The sequence below is a fragment of the Delphinapterus leucas genome, chromosome 6 (genome assembly GCF_059928025.1).
Source record: "Delphinapterus leucas isolate spDelLeu-1000000601 "Yukka" chromosome 6, BTC_Dleu_Yukka2, whole genome shotgun sequence".
NCBI lineage: Eukaryota > Metazoa > Chordata > Mammalia > Artiodactyla > Monodontidae > Delphinapterus > Delphinapterus leucas.
Genome location: NC_143134.1, coordinates 32,982,094 through 33,006,650, shown reverse-complemented (window position 1 = coordinate 33,006,650; position 24,557 = coordinate 32,982,094). Strand labels below are relative to the sequence as shown.

The following is a 24,557-nucleotide window of genomic DNA, read 5'->3' as shown; positions in this document are numbered from 1 at the left end:
AAATATAAACTAGGCTGGATTGCTCTGTTGCTTGAACATCTTCACTAAGCACAGAATAGAGCCCAGGTTGTTAGCACAGCATTGAGAACTCTTTATAAACAAATATCAGTCTGTCTCTCCAACTGAATTATAAGTTCAAACTATGACTTACAAGGACCTACATCATCCACCTCCCTCCTTTGCCCTGCCAGCCTCCCCTGATCTCATTCTCTACTGCCCTGTCCTCACTCACTTTCCCCTGTCCAGCCACACTGGCTTCCTTACTATTCCTCAAACATGCCAAGCACAGTCGTGCCTCAGGGACTTTGCACCTACTATTCCTTCTGCTTCAGAACACACCCTCCCACCCCATCTCCACTCTCCCAGAACACACCCTCCCACCCCATCTCCACTCTCCCAGATATCCAATGGCTTGTTTCTCACTTCAAGGCTCTGCTCAATCGACATCTTAATAGAGGGGACTTCCCTGATCACCTACCACAATCCCTCACCTCTTCATCTTCTTTTGTTATTCTCCAAAGCATTTACCACCACTTGACACTCCATATATTGACTTATTTATTCATCTCTCTCCCCCACTAGAATGGAAAGTACGTAAGGGCAAGAACTTTGTTCTCTTCCTACTTCCTAGAACAGTGCCTTCAACTTAGAAGGTGTTATACAAATATTTGCTGAAAATGAATGTATGAATTCTTTGCCCTTTCACACTACCCTCTAGTCACACCATAGGCTGCCCCTCCAGAGCACAAGTTCAAGCCCTGTGCCTTTTGTACCTGTCCCCAATACCTGGGCTGTCCTTTCCTCATTCCGGCAAAATCCTCTTCCCCCAAGCCCAGCTCAAACGCTGTCTCCTCAGTCAGGCCTTCCTCAATTTCTCCTCTATATTCCTGCTGCACTTGATTCTTTTATCATAATTAACCCACTTATACTCACTACATGTTTCTCTTCCTAGATAACTGTAAGTTGCTACTGAACAAAGACTTCTACTCACCTCTGTATCCCCGTGCCCTAACAACAAACCTATAAGGCTCTCGGTATTTACTGAAACAATTTATTTTCTGAGTCTCTACCAATTCTAGGGAGTGCATAGTATAGTCTCCTCCTCATTATCAGTGAGCCTGGCATCTGTGGGAGGGCCTTATAGCAGAGGAGGTCACCAATGGATCATAACTAAGGTCCTGAGACAGCAATGGCAGACAGCATGGTGAAATTAGCCCACTGCATGCAGAAGACCCACAGAGGAGTCAGCATATGCAATGGACTACACTTGGTATAACATGTGAACAGTCAAGGTTTACAAACGTGTTCTCATGCACTTGTAAGGATCTTCTAGCCCACGCGGAACAGACAGAACACACACAAAGGAGCCTGGAGGAAGTGAGTAGGCCGGCAGCTGTGCCCTAACATCTTAAGAGGTAACATTTCTGTGACTACAGTTTAAACAAATCAGATAATTTGCCTCCTTTCTAGACACCCTGGTTATCACAGGACAGGCCAAGCCTCTCAAGTTTTAAAGCTAAAGTACACGGAAGATCTGTGAATAGGGCTTAAGATATTTAAGAGCTAGTACTTGCGTTAAGCAACCAGGTTATAGAATGAAAATTCATCTTGAAATTCCAGTCTCTCCCTCTCTCTCTCGCCTCCTATCCCCTATCTTCCCACCTCCATCTCTATTCCTACTCCCCTACTCCCTGTTTTATGTATATACGTGCATCATTTTATATACACGGAATATTTACTGTCTGTTACATTTATTTAATAAAGTGCACACTCCTCAGGCTAAATTTAGAAAGAGGACAAAATGAACACTTTCACATGGGCGTCAGTGGCGTTCCAAAGACAAAAGATTCCTCAGTCTTAAAACATGGCAAACACCATGTTCCTTCTGATAGTTAGATGCTAGAAAAAGGCAAGTGGATCCTTAAAATTCACATGCTATTAAGACCCACTATCAACAGAGTAGATCTTAAAGCGGAAACAAGAAAACACCAGCCTTTTAAGTTCTTCCTGTCTGAAGATAAGAGTAAGAGGTGGTAGTGTTCTTCCTCACTTGCACCCAAAGTGTAAAAGCAGCAAAAATATCTTAAACACATATATGATGAGGAAGCCACTCTTCTGGTCCACTCTGTTTTGTTTTGCTTCTAGGGATCTGTCTCACTCCAAACCTTTGCTTTTTGTTTTCTCTTTTATATATGCTAAGAACCTGAGAGTCTTAACCTTTTCTTCCACCTCTCAACCAATAAATAGGACAAAAGAATATTTTTATGTTTTTATGTATTTTCCATTCAAATTTTTAAAAAAGAGATAAGTAAGCAAGCTCAGTTCATATTTCTCACAAAAATCACTTTCCAAACTAAACTAAATTGTTTGTGACCATAAACAGGAAAAACACCGTACTCTATTAGCACCACCTGACATTTCCACCTTAATGTTACCAAAGACAACTTGACACTAATGCCAGAACTATTAAAAATGTTAAAAATCCCCAACCCCACTCAAAATGCATACCAAAGTTCAGGTAAAAGAAAAACAAAAACAAAAGTAACTCACCGTTATCTTTATGTTCTTTCAGAAACCCATTAACAGCACATTGGAATTTAAAACTAGTGTCGTCATCTGGCACCTGATGCCCAATTGTACAAATTTTTAAATAAGGAATAGTTTCTGGTAAGTCCTATAAGGCAAAACCATGAAAATATGTATTATTTCCTTTGTAGGGAAAGAATAAAAAATTAATTAGAGAAGGCAGGATATAAACCAGGAGAGTACATTAAACTTAGTATGTCAGTCATTCTGATGAGAGCCATTTTTTCCAAAGCTGCTTTAACCAGTAATTATCACTTGATTTTCATTAAAACTGCAGAACGGACAGTTACCAGGCATGCAAAAGGAAAAGCAAATCTATGTGAATGAATGCACGTGTAACTCAAAATGATATAAACAGTTCTACCTACATTTATGTTCTATCTTACATTTCAAGGGCCATAAAGCAGCTGTGATTTAAGGAGAGTAGTTGAATAGAGTCAGAAGAACTTGGATTCGAATTAGGAAATAGAGGCAATTTCAGGCATTGTTGAGAACTGGTATTCCTGGGGTGGGAGAAAGTAGACTATCAATAAAAGACAGAAAAGGATAAGTGAAAATTCTCTAGTTCTGAATTTAAATGGAAAGTAGCAGTAGGAACATATGACATATTTTAAAAATATAAACAAACATACATATTTCCTAGCTCTGACCACTGAAAAAGTCTAGAAACAACTGATGTCATGTTAAAAGGACTCAGGAGTCACTGAGAAGCTCCAACTGGCCAAAGATAGGGCCTCAGTTAGAATAATAACTGTAACGGGGTCCATGGTGATAGGAGTAAATAAAATTTTACAAAACTGGTCACCACTGGAGGATATTTGTGAATCAACTCATTATTTTGAAACCTGTTAAATAAAAGAAGAGAATCATGCCTCTACAACTGAGCAACCAAACAGTTGATGAGGGGACTCTTCTCCTCATACAAATATACCCAGCTAATAAGTGAAAAAAAGAACAACAGAATTCACCATTCTTTGAAGCCTCAACTGAATTAATGGATGTAGGTATGAATCATCAGTGACTGCTAATACCACAGAAAGAGACAATTATACATGTCTCCATGGAAGAACACATCATCACCCATGAAACTGTCTTGCCAAAAAAAACATGCAAGCTTCATTCAGATCAACTACCAATTTACAGGAAATAAAAGGATTGAAGAATATGTTACCAACACATGGAATGTAATCATCGACATCTAGATGGGACAAATTACCTGGTTTCTTTAAAAACAAAATTCAAGGAGGAAAAAAAACGTGAGAGAGACATGGAGGGAGAACCTATAGATTAAACAAGACTTCAGAGACCTAACAATCCACGACAAAGTGTGGACCTTATTTGGATCTAATTCAAAATTCTTATAAACAATTTTTTATGACGTTTTGGAGACAACTGCAAATTTGAGCACTCCCTGGGTATTTAATATTAAAAAATGATATTAAGGAATAAAAGTCCTATATTTTAAATTCACGTACCAAAAACGTACAGGTGTAATTACATGTTGTCTCGGAGCTGCTTCAAGATAATATGGAATGGGGTGAAACAGGTGGGGGTATAGATAAAACATGACAGCCATCAGTTGGTAAATAAGAAAGCTGGATGAGTTCATGGGTATACAAGGAACACTCACAGTATTTTTATACTTTTGTATATGCTTAAAATCTGTGATAATTGTTTAAAAACAAGACGACACTGTAGAAAAGAGTTTGGCACTTTCTCAAAGGTTAAATGTAGAGCTACCGTATGATCCAACAACTCTGCTACTACCTACGCTGCACATCTAACAGAACTGAAAGCAGGGATTTGAACAAGTATTTGTACACCAATGATCATAGCAGCATGATTCACAATACCTACAAGGTGGAAAACAACCAAGTGTCAATCAACCGTTGAATAACAAACTATGGTCTATATACACACAATGGGATTTTCTAAGCCAAAAAAGAAATGGCATTTCGTTACGTGCTATGACATGGATGAATCTTGAAAACACGATGTTTAGTGCAATAAGCCAGACACAGGAGGACAAATACTGCAGATTCCACTTACACGAGGTACCTAGAATAGGCCAATTCACAGAGACAGAAAATAGAATAGAGGTTACCAAGGGTTGGTGGGAGGGAAAATGGGGTTGTTACTGTTTGATGGTTACAGAGTTTTTGTTGAGGATGATGAAAAAGTTTTGGTTATAGACAGCGGTGATGGTTACACAACACTGTGACTGTACTTAATGCCACTGAACTGCATATTTATAAACGGTTAAATAAATATGATTTATCTATATTTTACCACAATAAAAAAAAAAGGAATAACAGAGCTGAAATTTCAATTCTTCCTTTTCCGAGAGTCAGTTTCATCGTCTGTAAAATTAGTAATTGTAGTTGTCTATCCTCTGAGCTTAGTGCAGGGTAAGCACTCAGTAGGAGATATCAGTACTACTTCCACTTCAAGAGCAAAGGATTGCTGTGAAGATTAACTAAGTCAATGGATATGAAAGAACTTTCTAAATGACAAACTGCTCTACAAATATTAAAAGACATTAGGTGTTCCTGTCTCCCAAGGCCATGGAACAGGTCAGAAGAAGGATAATTCTTTTGCACTGGAATGTCCTACATGGGCCAAGAGAATAGATGGGTTTCTGTACTATATCAGAAGGCATTAGGAAAAGGAAGCATAAAACTTAGAGAACAATTGTCTTTTACAGTGATGCTTAAACATGCTCAGGCAACTGCTTAAAATAAGTGCTAAAGACATAATGGACATATCTTTCTTTCTTTTTAGGATACTACTGTAACTACTAAAAGTTTACTTCATTTTCAAAATATAGAACATGGAAGCTTATAGAATTTCTTCAGCATATCTAGAGCCAACTGCCAAATACTATAGTTCAATTCATATCTTTAATCTCATTTTGAAACAGCAATTACAAATGTGTATTTAAGGAAACCACTAGCTTCCCTTTTTGAACCCATGAGAGAAGGCCAGGATTCACCTTAGCATAAGATGATAACTACTGAACTACTATGAATTATTACAGTATCAGAAAGGTCATTTTCAATTACGGCTTCCATTTACCTCTGGCTTATAACAGCGGCGAGTATATGTTAAGTCAATAATCAGCCCAAGTTCTTCATTCTGTCCTTGGATTTTGTTAAGAGATCCAAGGGGGAGAAACGTTCTTCTGGAGCAAGATTCTTTTCAAAACTCTGTCAGAAAGAATAAAATAAGGAAGAACATATGTTTAAAATCCTTTACTACATTATCCATTTATTCAAAACCTGTGATGCTAACATATGAGATTCAAAGTAAAGTTTCCTCCTCTGGAGTTTACAAGCGATATTACAATCCTTTCTTCCAGAGAGATTAGATGGAAGAAAATAAGCTCACTTCTATATAGTTATTTCTATGTTTGTTTATTTCATGTTGGTCTCCTAACCTGACTGTAAACTCCCAGAAGGCAGGGACCACATCAATTTTGCCCACCACTGTATTGCCAGCTCCAAGCAGAGTGCCTGTAAATAGATACATAAATAAATACTTCTTTAATATCTACCTATGTGAAGGATGGCTAAATATTCTTTTATGTATTTGGTTTATTTATGTACTCTGTTCGATTGATCTGTTTGGTTATTCAAGTGCCAGCAACACAATTTTCTTTTTAAATTAGTAGACTAGTTTTAGAGCAGTTTGAGTTTCACAGCAAAACCGAGCAATATGTACACAGTTCCCAGTTATACTCTCTCTCCTTCATCCCACACTGCCTTCCCCATTATCAACATGCCATACCAGTGTGCTTCATTTGTTAGAATTCATGAACCAACACTGACACATCATTATCAATCAAAGTCCATAGTTTATTGCATTCATGGTACAAGTAACTGACTATTTATTTCTAGTATAGTCATCCCCAAACATTTACATACTGAGATACATATTACTTTCTTATAAATTACTTTATTCTTTATTTATAGTTAGCGCATTCCATTGTTGTATTTTTTAAATTTTATTAAGTACAAAAGTAGGTTGTATTTATCTATTAATTCCATTTCTGGATAGTAAAAGAGGTATTAAAAAGTATTTGCTATAAAAAGGGAAAATGGAGTACGATGGGGTTGAGAGCCAGGGCTCTATATGGAGAATTCAGATTTCTGAAAGAATACGGTATTAACTTTTGCTTACCTTTTTTTAAGGAACTTTGAAAGCAATGAAATGAGTCCCAGGCATCCGCTGTTCAACTGGGAGATAGTCTTTCCACCTGTTAATATATTTTTTGTTAGGCAAATTTTATGTTAGGCTGTCTCCCTGCATAGGATGAATGCGCCTTGAAAATGGAAATCATATCCCTCTAGGGTAGGTCCCTCTTCTTTCTGCTTTGCATTTTGCCGCTCCACTTATTCAACCCCACCTAGTAATAACCTATACTTCCCTTGTTCCTGTTTTCCCATCTTGAAAACAGATAAAAGGCAACAAAACAATGCAAAGGTCTCAACAAATAAGGGATATCTAAAACCAGAGATGGCCAGAACTTCTGTATCCCTGATAAAACCTAGCCCGCTGTTGACTACTAAGGTATCATTAATACATGCGTGTTGACTGAAATAGTTTAAACTCAATTCTTCCACTTCACAATTTACTTTTAGTCCTTATACAAAACCTGATAATAAAATTCCTTAATGCTAGGAAACACAGTGAAAAATAATATCTGAACTGACTTTTGTAAGATTAGTTCGAAAATTCGGCGGTACCGGTGCGGTTTTTCACTCAAACTTAGTTCCAGTAACAATTACTCACATTTCCTGTGCCTAAACAACACAGCTTGAGGAACTGAAGGGGATTCCATTCTGGTAATTAAGGAGGGTCCCCAACACTGACAGTCCCATCTTAAAAAGCAGTCTCTCTGCATTTTACCCGAGGAGCAATGGCCAGAGCCTCCCTTTTAAAACGATGGGGAGAAATCGGAACATCACACACTGTCCCTTTCAGCTACTGTGAACTGAGTCGCGAGACGACCAATACCCCCTAGCACAGCGCGGACGGGCCAGCGCGCGGAGGCAACAGTCACAGGAGACAGCACAAGATACGAAGCCCAGGCCCAGGGGCCAAGCCGTATTACCTTTCCGAGATGTGCTTTCCGCCCTTCCTCCTGGCCGACGAACGTCCGTCCGGAAAAGCCGCGACGCTGACCCCAGCGCCCACGGGCATGATGCCACTGGCTCATGCGACCCCCAAGATGCCGCCCACCCAATGCCAAGAGTGCAAAAGTCGCCAACCCGGCGCCCCCGGTGCCAGGGCCCCGAACCACAAGCGCCTAGGCACAAACCCACGCAGCTCGCGGACCTCCTTCTACTGCGCATGCGTCATCGCGCGTCGAGATGACGTCATTACGCCGGCCGACTGAGACGCTTCCTTAGTAAAGAGGAGTCTGACGCCTGCAATTCCCTCCCTTGCCGGAAGATGGTAGCAGAGGTCCATTAGTTCGTGTGTTTACCCTTCAGAATTCCAATCATATGGGACATGGAAAGTTGTCCCACTCTCCCAGTATCTTGTGTGGTTCTTTCAGATATTTCCCAAGTGCTTACATTCACACTTGTTGTATCTTGTATGTAAGTATTTCTACGTAGTGGAGATCCTGTATTTTATACAAGAGCAGCATAGTATACATAGTCTACAATCTGTCTTGGATAGTGATCTTCCCAGTCAATTTTTGCGTAGATACATTCCATTCTCTTTAATAGCTGCGTCACATTACATAATTTACATGGCCAGTCCAATATTGATGGACTTTTAGTTTTCAGTTTGGGGGTATTTTGTTTGTTTTTTGTTTCTGTCCTCTGTTACAGATAGGCTGCAGTGTGAACCTCTTTATACATGTGTATAGCTATATATAAATTTCTAGAACTAGAATTTCTGGAAAGAAAGAGATGCAAACTTAAAATATTGATTTTCAATCAATCTAATCTGCCTAATCAACCTTCAAAAATATTATATCAACTTATACTCCACTCACAGTGAAACGTTTATTGGGTTTCTATTATGTGCCTGGTATCATGCTGGAGGTTGACAGTATGTATTTACATTTTAGACAATACCAAAAAATGCCTGAGAGAGATAAGAGTGGAGCTCAAGTATAACATTTCCTCACAGTATCAGGCATAGGGATCTGTACCTGTTAGAAAAACTATGAATCCTGCCACAAGTGGAACAGCAAAGAACAGCATGTCCTACAGTAGGTCTGAAGGTATAATAGCATACTAAATTCCATTGTTATTTATAATAACAAATGTTTTTTGTTAGTTTTACTTTTCAGTTTTTAATTTCTGAAAGTATCTTACATACACTGGTAGTAATCTTCACAACCAGGTTTAAAGGGAGGGTGCTAGGAAGAAATTCAATCATTGTTTCTAGTTTTAGATTTTATCTATAAGGAAGAGCTATTATTCACCAATTTGATCTCTGTAGTTACTCTCTAATACAGTTATTAATTAATAGGTATAAAAGCTTAATAATTCCCTTAACATTTCTTGGGAATAATTTTAGATTCATAGAAAAGTTGCACAGATAGTACAGAGTATTCCCTTTACCCAGTTACCCCTAGTGTTAACATCTTTCATAACTATGGTACATTTTTCAAAACTATGAAATTAACATTGTTGCAATATTGTTAAGTAAAGTATAGATTTTATTCAGATTTCACACTTTTCCCACTAATGTCCTTTTTCTGTTCCAGGATCCTATCCAGTACACCACGTTGTATTTAGTCATCATATTTCTTTAATCTCCTCTGATCTGTAACAGTTTTCCAGTCTCTCCTTTTTTTCTCATGATCTTTAGACTCCACTTTAAAGAGTACTAATGAAGTATTTTGTAGAATGTCCCTAAATTTGGATTTGTATGGTACTTTATTATAATTATACTTAAGTTATGGGCTTTGGGGAAGAATTCCACAGAATTATAGTCCCCTTTTAATCATATATGAGAAATACATGATAACAACATGACATTGCTGGTGATGTTAACCTTGATCATTTTGTTAAGCTTTCTCCAACCAAGTTTCTCCACTGTAAAGTTGCTATTTTCCTCTTTCCATACTCTCTGGAAGTGAGTTACTAAGTCTAGCCTACACATAAGGGGAAGGGAATTAAATTCCGTCTCCTAGAGGAAGGAATATCCACCCATTATTTGGAATGCTTTTTTAAGGAAAATGTGTCCCTTCTCACACATTGAGCTCTAACCATGTTATTGTGACATATTTACAATTAGGCTTAGGGCTAGCCTTAGGCTTAGAGTTAGGTTTGTGGTTGAAGTTAAAGCTATGATTTTGGTTAAGATTAGATCTGAGGCTAAAGCTAAGGCTAGGATTAATGCCAATGTTAGACTTAAGGTTAATATTAGGGTTATTGCTAGGGCTAGGACAAGGGATAGAGCTAGGGTTAGCTGAACCTCAAATTTTGAGGTTCAAGATCTGGATCTAAGAGTAGGTCCTTTTTCAAATTCTAGTTCCAATGTCCAGGTCAGGTCTAAATCCATATCCAAGATCCTGAGTCCAAAGAAAAGTTCTAAGTTAAGTTTAGAATCCTGGTGTAGGTCCAAAATGATATAATCATAGAATTTTTATTCTATAGCCAGCTGATGTGACGGTTTCATGAATTTATTTTTGCATGTTGAAACAACCTTACGTGTATGGTATAAATCCCATTTGGTCACGTGTATATTTTTAAAATACACTGTTGTATTTGATATGCTATTATTTTTTTGATATGCTATTATTTTGTTGAGAAATATTGCATCTATGTTCATAAAAGATATTAGTGTTTAGTTTTCCTTTCTTGTAATGTCTTAGTCTGGTTTTAGTATTGGGGTAATGCTGGCCTCATAGAATGAGTTAGGAAGTATTCTCTTTGCTTCTGTCTTCTGAAAAGGATTGTAGAGAATTGGTACAATTTCTTCTTTAAATGTTTGTTAGAATACACCAGTTAAGTCTGGTGGTTTTTTTGGAATGTTATTATTTATTCAATTTCTTTAATAGATATAGGCCTAATCAGATTGTTTATTTCTTCTTGTGTGAGATTTGGAAGGCTGTGTCTTTCAAGGAATTGGTACATAGTTGTTCATAATGTTCTTTTAATGTCCTTGGGATCTGTAGTAATGTCCCCTTTTTCATTCCTGATATTAGTAATTCGTATCTTCTCTCTCTCTTTTTTTCCCTTAGCCTGGCTAGAGGTTTATTGATTTTATTGATCTTTCCAAAGAACCAGCTTTTGGTTTCATTGATTTTCTCTACTGGGACTTGTTTTTTTTATTTCATTGACTTCTGTTCTGTTCATTATTTCTTTTCTTCTCTTTACTTTAGATTTCATTTGCTCTTCTTTTTCTATTTCCTAAACTGATAAGTTATTGATTTTAGAGCTTTCTTTTTTTCTAGTTCTTTAATTTTGTACTTATATGATAGTTGTTCACTAAACTTGGAATAATCACTTCATGATGTATAAAAATCAAATCATTATGCTGTATACCTTAAATTTATACATTGTTGTATGTCAATATATCTCAATAAAAGAAGAAAAAAATGAATAAAATAAAAATTGCTTTCTACATATTTTTTCTTTTCTGTTCTATGCATTCAATGCTATAAATTTCCTTTTAAGCACGACTTTCACTGCATTCCACACATTTTGATGAGTTCTGTTTTCATTTTTATTTAGTTCCAATTATTTAAATTTTTTTTCTTTAGATTTCTTCCTTGACTCATGTGTATTTAGAACTGTGTTGTTTAATCTCCATGTATTTGGTGATTTTCCAGTTATATTTCTGTTATTTACTTCTAGTTTAATCCATTGTGTTCTGAGAGCGGACACTGTATGATTTCTATTCTTTTAAATTTTTTAAGGTGTACTTTATGGCCCAGAATGTGGTTATATTGGTGAATGTTCCACATGAATTTGAGAAGAATGTGAATTCTGCTGTTGAAGTAGTTTACAAGTGTCAACTAGTTGATTCATGGTACTGTTGAGTTCAGCAATGTCCTTACTGATTTTCTGCCTGCTGGATCAGTCCATTTCTGTAAGAGGAATGTTGAAGTCTCCAACTATGATAGTAGATTCATCTATTTCTCCTTGCAGTTCTATCAATTTCTGCCTCATGTACTTTAAGGCTCTGTTGTTAGGTACATACACATTAAAAGTTGCATGTCTTCTTGGAGAATGGATCCCTTTATCATTACGAAATGATTTTTTAAAATTCCTGTTAACTTTCCTTGCTCTGAGATTCATATAGCTATTCCTGTTTTCTTTTGATTACTCTTTCTTTTGTTATCATTTTCTCCATCTATTTACTTTTAATCTACATGTGTCTTTACATTTAAAGTAGGTTTCTTTAAATAGACACCATATAGTTAGGTCTTATTTTTTGATCCACTCTGACAATCTCTGTATTTTAATTGGTGCATTTAGACCATTGACATTTAAAGTGATTATTGATATAGTCAGATTAATATCTACCATATTTGTTACTGTTTTTTGTCACCCTCATTCTTTGTATTTTTGTCTTACACTATTCTTCTTCCATTCACAGTTTATTTCATATGATTCTATTTTCTCTCTTGAGTACATGAGTTACACTTTTTAAAGAATTACTTTTTTGTTTGTTTGTTTACTGGTTGCCCTGGAATTTGCAGTATACATTTACAATTAATCAAGGTCCACTTTCAAATAACACTACACCACTTCACATGTACCTTGTAATAAAAGCAATAATCCTAATTCTTCCTTCATGTCCCTTTTGTCATTGCTGCCATTCGTTTCATTTATATATAAGCATATATACATGAGCATTATGTATGTTTATACATTACATAAGTTATGTAATCATACATAATCAAATACATTGTGTTGATATTATTATTTTGAACAAACTTTTGTCTATCAGATCAGTTAAGAATAAGAAAAATGAAAAACTTAATTTTACCTTCACATTTCTTCTTCAACACTTTCTGTTTTGTGTAGATCTGAGCTTCTGACTTAATTTCATTATCTCTAGAGAACTTCTTTTAATATTTCTTGCAAGGTAGGTCTACTGGCAACAAATTTTCTCAATTTTTGTTTGTCTGAGAAAGTCTTTATTTCTCCTTCACTTTTGAAGGATAACTTCAGAGTACAGAATTCTGGGTTGGTTCAACACTGTAAATATTTCACTCCACTCCCTTCTTTCATGATATGTAATTCTTATCTTTGCTCTTCTATAGGGGTGTGTTTTATTTCCTCTGGCTTCTTCAGGATTTTTTCTTTATCTCTGATTTTCTAGTTTGAAGATATGTCTGGGTGTAATGATTTCAGAATTTATCCTGGTGTTCTCTGAACTTCCTGGATCTGTAATTTTGTGCCTGATATTAATTTGGGGAAATACTTAGTCATTATTTTTTCAAATATTTCTTCTTCTTCCTTCCTTCCTCCCTACCTCCCTCCTTCTTTCTTTCTTTCTTTCTTGCTTTCCTTCCTTCCTTCTCTTTCTTTCTTTCTTCTTTCTTCTCCTTCTAGTATTTCCACCACATGCATGTTGCAACTTCTTTTTTTGTCCCATTTTCCTTGGATATTTTGTTCTCCCCCCTTCAGTCTTTATTCTCTTTGATTTTTGTTTTATATGTTTCTGATTGAGATATTCTCAAGCTCAGAGATTCTTTTCCAGCCATGTCCAGTCTACTAATAAGCCTATCAAAGGCATTCTTTGTTGCTGTTACAGTGTTTTTGGTCTTTTATCATTTCTTTCTAGTTCTTCCATCTCTTTGCTTACATTACCCATCTGTTCTTGCATGTTGTCTACTTTATGCACTACAGTCCTTGCCATATTAATCATATTGATTTTAAATTCTTGGTTTGATAGTTCCAACATCTTGCCATGTCTGGTTTAATGCTTGCTCTTTCTCTTCAAATTTTAATTTTTGCCTTTTAATATGCCCTTTAATATTTTTTCTTGATAGCTGGATGTGAAATGGTGGGTAAAAGGAACTGTTGTAAATAGGCCTTTAGTAATGTAGTTGTAAGGTGTAGAGGGAAGTTCTATAGTCTTATGATGAGGTCTCAGTCTTTTTCTGAGCCTATGCTTCTGCTATGAAGTTCACAAGTGTTTCTCAGGTCTTTTTCTCCTCCTTAACTAGGACAGGATAAATAGAGTGAGTTGGAATAGTGTTATTTCCCTTCCCTCTGGATCAGTCAGGCTGTTAATACCCCAGAAGGTTAGGCTATGGTTAACTAGTTTCTTCTAAGGGCAGGTCTTGTTAAGAACAGAATGTTCTGGTGTATTTTGAAATGGTTCCTCCTCCACCCCTCCCCCCACTCTCTGGGCTAGAAACATAAGATTTCCCCCCAGTATTTACCATGAGGACCTGGTCAAGCTCCTGGTGGTAAATCTCATGAAACTGTGGGGACCCTCCTAAGACTGGGTCTTCCTGCAGTTTTTAACTCTCAAAGTTGTTCACACTGAGCCTCCAGCAATTCATCAATTATGATTCAGTGTTTCCTACCCCAGCACTGGTTCCTAAGGTAGTTTCTGTTCATGAGTCTCTGCTCCCATAAGCTGTGACTTCATATATTCATCTGTCTGTGTCTCCAATCTTGAGGGCAGCAATTTGTTCTCCCATCTCTTATGAACACAAGAATAGCTTTTGAGTTTTCAGTCTCCAGCTTTTTACTTGTTATTAGGATGGAGCTCCTTATATGCAGAACTAGAAACTGGAATTTTTGTTTGTTCCCTTTACTTATGACTAGTGCTTCTGATATAGAGTTTAACAATTCACTTATTGAAGAACATTTAGATTGATTCCAGGTTTGGCTCTTACAAATAAAACTGCTATGAACATTCATGTACAGGGGTTTGTGTGAACATAAGTTCTCATTTCTCTGGGATAAATGTCCCAGAGTGCAGTTGCTGCGTCATATGGTAATTGCATGTTCAATTTTATAGGAAAGTGCCAAACTGTTTTCCAGAGTGACTGTAATCTTTAATATGTGTGTGTGTGTGTTTACTGTGAAATGATCAGCTACTTAACATCCATCACCACGCAGTAATTTTTTTCTTGTGATGAGAACTTTTAAGATTTAGTCTCAGCAACTTTCAAATAGACAACAAAGTATTATTAACAATAGTCACCATGCTGTACATTGCATCCCCATGATTTATTTATTTTATGACCGGTGTTTGTACCTTTGACCACCCTCACCCAGTTTTGCCACTCCCACCTCTGAAAACCACCAATCTTTCTCTCTGTTCTCTTATTTATGAGTTTGATTTTTCTTTTTTAGCTTTTTAGATTCCACATATAAGTGAGATCATACAGTATTTGTTTTTCTGTCTGATTTATTCACTTAGCATAAATGTGCTTCAGTCATGTTGTTACAAATGGCAAGATTACCTTTTTTAATGGCTGAATAACATTCTTGTCTGTGTGTGTGTGTGTGTGTGTATACACACATATATCTGGCTGTTCAGTTTTCCCACTTATTGAAGAATGGTCCATTTCCAATTGTATATTCTTGGCTCCTTTGTTGTAAATTAATTGTGTGAGTTTATTTCTGGGCTCTTTATTCTGTTCCATTGGCCTGTGTGTCTGTTTTAATGCCAATATCATACATTTTGATTATAATATCTTTGTATGTAGTTTGAAATCAGGGAATGTGATGCCCTAGCTTTGTCCTCTCTCAAGATTGCTTTGGCTGCTCAGGGTCTTCTGTGGTTCCATACAAATTTTAGGATTGTTCTATTATTGTGGAAAATGCCATTGGAACATTGATCAGGATTGCATTGAATCTATAGGTTGCTTTGTGTAGTATGGACATTTTGGCAATATTAATTCTTCCAATCCATAAGCATGGAATATCTTTCCATATATTTGTGTCTTTTTCAGTTTCTTTCATCAATGGCTTATAGTTTTCAGTGTACAGGTCTTTCACCTCTTTGGTTAAATTTATTCCTAGATATTTTATTCTTTTTGATGCAATTGTAAATGGGATTGTTTCTTTTTTTTTTTTTTTGCGTGTTTCTTTAATTTATCTTTCCGATAGTTTGTTATTGGTGTACAGAACTGCAACTGATTTTTGTACAATTATCCCTTGGTATCCTCAGGCATCTGGTTCCAGGACCCCTGTAAATACCCAAATCCACGGATGCTGAAGTCCCTTATATAAAATGGCACAGTATTTGCATATAACCTACACACTTTCTCCTATATACTTTAAATAATTTCTAGATTACTTATAATACTTAATACAATGTAAATGTTATGTAAATAGTTGCTGGCATGCAGCAAATTTGCATTTTGCTTTTTGAAAATTTCTGGAATTTTTTAATGAACGTTTTCAGTCTGCAGTTGTTTGAGTCCACAGATGCAGAACCCAAGGATATAGACAGAGGGTCAACTGTTCAATGATTTTGTGTTCTGGAACTTTACTGAATTTGTTTATTAGTTCCAATAGTTTTTTGTGGAATCTTTAGGGTTTTCTATATGTAATATCATGTCATCTGCAAATAGTGACAGTTTTACTTCTTTCTTTCTGATTAGGATGCCTTCCCCCCCGCCACAATTGCTCTGGCTAGGACTTTCAATGTTATTTTGAATAAAACTGGTGAGAGTGGACATCCTTGTCTTATTCCTGATCTTAGAGAAAAAGCTCTAAGCTTTTCATCACTGAGTATGATGTAAGCTGTAGGTTTGTTATATATGGGCTTTATCATGTTGAGGTACATTCCCTCTATACCAAGTGTGTTGAGAGATTTTATCATAAATGAATGTTGAAAAATTTCAAATGCTTTTTCTGCATCTATTGAGATAATCATATCATTTTTTATTCTTCATTTTGTTAATGTGATGAATCACACTGATTGACTGGCAGATGTTGAACCATGCTGCATCCTTGGAATAAATCCCACTTGATGATCGTATATGATCCTTTTAATGTATTGCTAAATTCAGTTTGCTAATATTTTGTTGAGGATTTTTGCATCTATGTTCATCAACAGGGCTATTGGCTTGTAATTTTTTTTTCTTGTGGCATTCTATTCTGGTTTTGGTAACAGGATAATGTTGGTCTTGTAAAATGTGTATGGAAATGTTCCCTCCTCTTCTATTTTTTTGGAAGAGTTTGAGAAGGATTGGTATTCTTTAAATGTTTTGTAGAATTCACCAGTGAAGTCATCTTGTCCTGGATTTTTGTTTGTTGTGTAATCTCTATATTTGGAGTGTTTAATACATTCACACTTCATGTAACTGATATGGTGGAAGTTATGTTTTCCACTTTGCTATTTATTTTCTATATGCCTCGTGTCTCTTTTATTCTTCTTTCTTTACTATTTTTCAAAATAAAATTCTATACTGTACCATTTTAATTCAAGTGTTGATTTTTAAACAATTTTTGTTATTTTCTTAGTGGCTGGTTGCTCTGTGGATTACAATATGCATCTTAATTTATACCACAATCCACTTCATGTTAATTCTAACTTAATTTCAATAAAATGTAGAAACTTTATTCCATCCTAACTTCATTTCTGTCCTCCTCCTTTGTGCTATTGTCAGTATGTTACATTCATATATGTTATAAGCCAAATGGTAGTGTTACAGTTATTGTTTTATATCTCATAGATTTTAGCTCTTAAATATCTCCTGAATCCATTCACACCTCTGTATCCATTCACATCTCCACTACTACCATTTCTTTCTCTCAACTGGTCTCGCCACATCTATGCTCATTCCAGCCAGGTGGATCTAATTAAAATGCAAATCTGGTTAAAGTGTTCCCATCTTAAAACCTTCTCATTACCACCCATGGTGGTTTTCAAACCCAGTTGCAAATTTTTTGATACATCTCTTATGACCCCTCCCTTGAATCTAGGTGGGCTTGTAACTACTTCAAACAATATATATGGCAGAAGTAATGCCTTGTGTTTTAAAGGCTAGGTCTTAAAAGGCCATTGGCCTTTTTCCTGGGAACACTCTTTCTTAAGTCTTGAGCAGCCATATAAGCTGACTATGCTGGAAAAGACATTGGTAGTCACCCTGGCTGACAGTCTCACATGACATTATTAGTTTCAAATATCTGAAGCAGAATACATTAAAGTATACTGAAGATAGAGTTTTAAAATTCTTTAAAAATTCGATTCCAGGGCTTCCCTGGTGGCGCAGTGGTTAAGAATCCGCCTGCCAATGCAGGGGACGGGTTCGATCCCTGGTCTGGGAAGATCCCACATGCCGCGGAGCAACTAATCCCGTGCGCCACAACTACTGAGCCTGTGCTCTAGAGCCTGCGAGCCACAACTACTGAAGCCCGCGTGCCTAGAGCCTGTGCTCCACAACAAGAGAAGCCACCGCAATGAGAAGCCCGTGCACTGCAATGAGATGTGGCCCCACTCTCCGCAACCAGAAAAAAGCCCGCGCGCAGCAACGAAGACCCAACGCAGCCAAAAAAAAAAAAAAAAATTCTATTCCAATGGATGAGCAAAACTAAGACCTTAGGTCAGAAAGATCAATCAAAACATTAAAATAGTCCTTTCTATAAGAGAAAAACACCTCTTAGAGAAGATCAAGTGTCTTTGCCTGAGGCCTCTGGAAAAATCTATTAAAGAGCAAGTGGGTATCACTCTATTCAGCCTTGCTCTACTGAACAAATATCTTTTTTTGACATTTATTTTTCCTAGCTTTATTGACATATAATTGACATATAACATTGTATAAGTTTAAGGTGTATAGCATGATGACTTGATATATATAAATATTGTGGTATTATTACCATGCTAAAGTCAGTTAACACATCCATCACCTCACATAGTTAATTTATGTGTGTGGTGAGAACTTTTAAGATCTACTCTCTTAGCAACTTTCAATCACACAATAAAGTATTGTTAAGTATAATCACCATGCTATAAATTAGATCCCCAGAATTTATTCATCTTATAATGGAAAGTTTGCACCCTCTTACTATCTTCACATATTCCATCTCCCTTCCCCAAACCACTCCAATCCTGGTAACCACAATCTGCTTTTTAGTTTTTGGGGGGTTTTTTAGATTTTTTTTTTTTTTAGATTCCACATATAAATGCTGTCATACAGTATTTTTCTTTCTGTGTGACTTACTTCACTAAGCATAATGCCCTCAAGGTCCATCCATATTGTCTTTTTAAAAATATTTATTTATTTATTTATTTTTGGCTGTGTTAGGTCTTTGTTGCTGCGTGTGGGCTTTCTCTAGTTGCGGCTAGCAGGGGCTACTCTTTATTGTGGTGCACAGGTTTTTCATTGTGGTGGCTTCTCTTGTTGTGGAGCATGGGCTCTAGGTGTAGGGGATTCAGTAGTTGTTGCTCACTGGTTCTAGAGGGCAGGCTCAGTAGTTGTGGTGCAAGGGCTTAGTTGCTCCATGGCATGTGGTATCTTCCTGGCCCAGGGCTTGAACCCATGTCCCCTGTATTGGCAGGTGGATTCTTAACCAGTGTGCCACCAGGGAAGCCCCATGTTGTCTTAAATAGTAGAATTTCCTTCTTTTTTATGGCTGAATTGTACAATTCAATTGTACATATATACCACAACTTCTTTATTCATTTATCTGTTGACAGACACTTAGGTTAATGCTGCAATGAACATGAGGATGCAGCTATCTCTTCAAGATAGTGATCTCATTTCCTTCAGATATATACCTCAAAGGGAGATTGCTGGATCATATGGTAGCTCTATTTTTAATTTTTTTTTTTTTTTTTGCAGTACGCGGGCCTGTCACTGCCGCGGCCTCTCCCGTTGCAGAGCACAGGCTCCAGATGCGCAGGCTCAGCGGCCACGGCTCACGGGCCCAGCCGCTCCGCGGCATGTGGGATCCTCCCGGACCGGGGCACGAACCCGCGTCCCCTGCATTGGCAGGCGGACTCCCAACCACTGCACCACCAGGGAAGCCCTATTTTTAATTTTTAAAGGAAGCTTCATGTGGTTTTCCATAGTGGCTGTACCAATTTACATTCCCACCAACAGTGTACAAGAGTTCTCTTTTCTCCACATCCTTGTCAACATTTGTAATCTCTTGTCTTTTTGATTATAGACATTCTAACAGGTGTGGGGTGATATCTCATGGTTTTTTTGTTTTTAACTTGAAGGTTAAGTTTCAGATTAATTTAAAGAAGTAGTGATAGAACCATGATTTCAGTGAAAATCAACACAATTTATACCTTAAAAAACCAGAAATACAAAGTCAGGCAAGCATGTAAAATTCAGAGTATTAAAAAATGCAAGTGTGGTTGCCCACACAGATATATCCCTCAGAAGAAGGTGGATTTGAAGATGCTGAACAGAACCAAAGGAATTAGAAGCTGAAAGGGAGGCTTCTCTGAATAAGCAGACCAATTCTCTCATTTTATAAATGAGGTAAGTGGGCAGACTAACTGCTGAAGCTCATTCATCTAGATTAGGGATGCACGTAGATCTAATTTCCAGTGCTATTTGCAACTACATATATCTAAATGAGTTAGATAGTTATTAAGGAGATAACTATCCAGAACACATTAAGCCCACTGATTTAACCAAAACATGTCAAGATTAATACACATAGTGGAGGCTGAAATTGTTACTACAGTACAGCAGCACATCTCACATGTATAAAAGATTAAACGGGGCTTCCCTGGTGGCGCAGTGGTTGAGAGTCCGCCTGCCGATGCAGGGGACGCGGGCTCGTGCCCTGGTCCGGGAGGATCCCACATGCCGTGGAGCGGCTGGGCCCGTGAGTCATGGCCGCTGAGCCTGCGCGTCCGGAGCCTGTGCTCTGCAACGGGAGAGGTCACAGCAGTGAGAGGCCCGCGTACAGCAAAAAAAAAAAGATTAAACGGAAAGAATCAAAGATTTTAATGTTCACCTTTGATAAACACAATCAAGTTTCCATCCAGTTTTCTGATGTAAAGCAAAATGTACTTGCTTAAAAAAAATGTGCATTCTTCAGCTTTCTTCTACACTTTTTTGGCCATCTTTCAAAACTGAGCACTGAGTATTTGTAATGTAAACAATGTGATATGTATATTTTAATTGCATGTTTTAGGAATAAAGAAAATCTAAATTTCAGTAACACACAGTGTATTTATAAAATGAAAATCTCTCTCAAAATATGATTTTTACTGGGAAAAATAAATAAAACAGACAAATGGTTCTACACAAAGTAAAAATTAACTTTGGTAGATTTCAGTGTAGGACAGTCAAAAACAAGCATATTTGCCCTTATGTCCCCTACCCCACCCCCAGAGCTGCTCATCTTCTGAGTTAAGATTTTTAAAATATTTTAAATTGAGATAATTATATTGACATTTTTTCTCATTCCACATCACCTTCAGTCAAGCTCTGAGCATTTATAATTAATTCTCTAATTGTTGGAAGCTTAGTCAAAAGCATCTGGAACACTGGTTGTTGAATTGTTAGCCCTAACACTTGCAATAACTGCTGTGACTGTCCACACACAGCAACTGCATTTGTCAGGTGGTCTATACCCTTCTCATATTCACCTTGGGCTAGTAACTCTTCACCAAGCCATAGTTATTGGAAGAAGAAATTCTGAATAGCTTCAGCATCTTTAAGGTCAGGTAACTTGGAAAGCCAACTCTCTCCTTGTCAAGCTTTTGTTTCTTTCTTCATTCTCACAGCCTGTTCTTGAATTTGGGGTCACTCTGTCTCGAGGTCAAAGTAAATGTAGTACCTGATGAAAAGTGTTCCACCCAAGATGGTGCTGTTCTGGCCCACCATCTTCTCTCCACGGAGGAGTGGGGTGGGTGGCAGTGGGGCCCCAAAATAGCAATTGGCCCAGAACCTTCAGCAGATAGCTCCCCTCAGATCTGCTGCCCACTGTGAGGGACATGGAGAAAAGCCTCATCGTGGTTTTGATTTGCATTTCCCTGATGATTAGTGATGTCAACCACATTTTCATGTACTTTCTGGCCAAGATATCTGTGTGTCTTCTTTGGAAAAAATATCTATTCAGATCCTCTGCCCATTTTTAAATCCGATTTAGGTTTTTTTAATTTGATGTATACCCACTTGTTGATTTTTGCTTTTGTTGTCATACCCAAAACATTCATTCCCAAGACTAATAACAAGGAGTTTTCCCATTTCCTTCTAGGGGTTTTATGGTTTCATGTTTTGTATTTAAATCTTTAATGTAATATTTTATGAGTGGTGTAAGGGAAGGGTCTGGTTTCATTCTTTTGCGTGTGAATATCCAGTTTTCCCAACACCATTTATTGAAGAGACTATCATTTCCCCATTGTATATTCCTGGCTCCTTTATTTCTGGGCTCTTGAATCTGTTCCATTGGTCTATGTGTCATCTTTTATGCTAATATCATACTGCTTTTTTAAAATTACAATAGCTTTGTAGTATAGTTTGAAATCAGTAATTATAGTGCCTCCAGCTTTGTTCTTTCTCAAGATTACTTTGGCTATTTGTTCTTTCTCAAGATTACTTTGGCTACATACAAATTTTAGGATTGTTTGTCCTACCATTGTGAAAAATGGCTTAGAATTTTGATGGAGATTGCATCGAATTTGTAGATTGCTTTAGGTAGTATGGAGATATTAACAATATTAATTCTTCTGATCCATGAGTATGGGATAGCTTTCCATTTGTTTTTGTTTTCTTCAGTTTCTTTCATCTAAGTCTTATAGTTTTCATTGTGCAGATGTCAATTCATTTGTAAAATTTGTTCCTAACTACTTTATTGTTTTTGATGCTATTGTGAATGGGACTTTTTTTTTCCAGATAGTATGTTGCTATTGTATAGAAATACCACTAAATTTATGCATTGATTTTATATCCTGCAACTTTACTGAATTTGTTGTTAGTTTTTTTTGGGGGGGGTGGAGTCTTTGGGGTTTTCTATATTAAAATCATGTCATTTGCAAAGAGTTTTACTTTTTCCTTTCCAATATGGATGTCTGTTCTTTTTCTGTCTTTTCTGATTGCTCTAGCTAGGACTTTCAGTACAGTGTTCAATAGGAGTGGTGAGAGTGGGCACACTTGTGCTGTTTCTGACCTTAGAAGAAAAGCTGTCAACCTTTTATCATTGGATAACGTTTGCTGTGGGCTTGGGCTTGTCATATATGGCTTTGGTTGTCTTGAGGTTCATTCTTCCTATACCCAATTTTTTGAGCTTTTTAAAAAAAAATTTTATGAAAAGATGTTGAATTTTCTCAAGCTCTTTTTCTGTGCCTATTGAAATGATCATATGACTTTATCTTTTATTCTATTTATATATCACATTGATTTGTATATGTTGAAACATCCTTTCGTCACAGGGATAAATCCCACTTGATCATGGTGAATGATCCTTTTAATGTGCTGCTGAATTTGGTTTGCTGGTATCTTGTTGAAATTTTTTGCATCTATATTTATCAGGGATATTGACCTCTAGTTTTCTTTTCTAGTAGTATCCTTATTTGGCTTTGGTATCAGGATGTTGGCCTTGTAAAATAAGGAGTGTTGGAAGTTTTCTCTCCTCTTTGATATTTTGGTAGAGTTTGTGAAGCATTGGTGTTAATTCTTTAAGTGTTTGATAAAATTCACCAGTTATCTGGTCCTGGGCTTTTCTTCATTGGTAGAGTATTGATTTCTGATTCAATATCCTTCTAGTACTTGGCCTATTCAGACTTTCTATTTCTTTCTGATTCAGTCTTGGTAAGTTGTATGTTTCTAAGAATATTTCCATTTTTTTCTAGGTTGTCCGGTTTGTTGACAAATAGTTTTTCAAAGTAGACTCTTATGATTTTTTGTATTTCTGTGGTATCAGTTGTAATGTCTCCTTTTTCATTTATATCTGATTTGGGTCTCCTCTCTTTTTTCCTTGGTTAGTCTAGCTAGGCGTTTGTCAGTTTTGTTTATCTTTTCAAAGAAAAAACTATGGTTAATATTTTCTATTGTTTTTCTGTTCTCTATTTCATTTACTTATACTCTAATCTTTATTATTTTCTCTCTTCTGCTAACCTTGAGCTTAATTTCTTATTTTTTTCCAGTTCTTTGAGATGTTTTGTTGTTTTCTTGAGATTTTATTCTCCCCTCGATGTGTATGTTTATAGCTATAAACTTTCCTCTAGAAGCCCTTTTGCTGTAACCCATAAGTTTTGGTAGTGTTTCCATTTTATTTATCTCAAGATGTTTTTTGATTTCTCTTTTGATTTCTTCTTTAATCCACTGGCTGTTCAGGAGCGTGTTGGAACAAATATATTTCAGCTTTGTTTGCTCCAATACTTTCACAGAACTTCTGTGAAGATTAAGTGAAATAATGACTAAATGTACAAAATGCCAAATGGGAACTTTTGTAATCATCATCATCACTCAGTATACCCATCAAAATTAAACTAAGCTTGGGTCAGTTCAATGACAGGTATTTCGGAAGATATTGGAACAGTCAGGAGTGATGCACAGAGACAGAACATTTGGAGGTTTTGTTGTTGTTGTTTCCTATTAGGGTCCCTGTCCTAGTCATCCTGTGTCCCTATTCCTTACAGCAATGCGTAATACATACTGAACCCTCAATAACAGTGTCAAATGAGTAAACAACTGAATGAGTTCCCTGGGAAGGATTGAATCACTCTTGCATTCTGGGTAGTTTCTTGGGAGCCCACTTACTTTGATAAGAGTTAAGTAGTCTGGGTCTTCCCTGGTGGCGCAGTGGTTGAGAGTCTGCCTGCCGATGCAGGGGACATGGGTTCGTGCCCCGGTCCGGGAAGATCCCACATGCCGCGGAGCAGCTGGTCCCGTGAGCCATGGCAGCTGAGCCTGCGTGTACGGAGACTGTGCTCCGCAACAGGAGGGGCCACAACAGTGACAGGCCCGCGTAAGGCAAAAAAAAAAAAACAAAAAAAAAAGAGTTAAGGAGTCTGATGGAGATTTATGTTTGCAGGGCTATTCAGTTGGTTTTGCAACCTGTTGGCCTCCGTGGAATGATTATAAAAGTGTTTGTCTTTCTGGGATTGGG

The 24,557-nt window shown here is 37.0% G+C and overlaps 1 protein-coding gene and 2 pseudogenes across 1 annotated transcript in view; 1 reads left to right on the top strand and 2 right to left on the bottom strand.

The window, feature by feature from the left end:
* The window catches only part of LOC111170897 (uncharacterized), a 15,218-nt gene extending 5,775 nt beyond the window's left edge, over positions 1-9,443 (bottom strand). Inside the window, exons 1-4 of the mRNA XM_089912944.1 lie at positions 7,700-9,443; positions 6,766-6,841; positions 5,662-5,792; positions 2,551-2,674 (exon numbers count right to left, since the gene is read on the bottom strand). Coding sequence (XP_089769070.1) covers positions 5,738-5,792; positions 6,766-6,841; positions 7,700-7,940 — 372 coding nt within the window. The 5' untranslated portion in view covers positions 7,941-9,443 and the 3' untranslated portion in view covers positions 2,551-2,674; positions 5,662-5,737. The remainder of the gene's footprint in view (positions 1-2,550; positions 2,675-5,661; positions 5,793-6,765; positions 6,842-7,699) is intronic.
* LOC111171365 (RING finger protein 11-like) overlaps positions 1-12,508 on the top strand; it is an 18,283-nt pseudogene extending 5,775 nt beyond the window's left edge.
* LOC149748886 (mitochondrial import receptor subunit TOM20 homolog pseudogene) lies at positions 9,908-24,557 on the bottom strand (annotated as a pseudogene).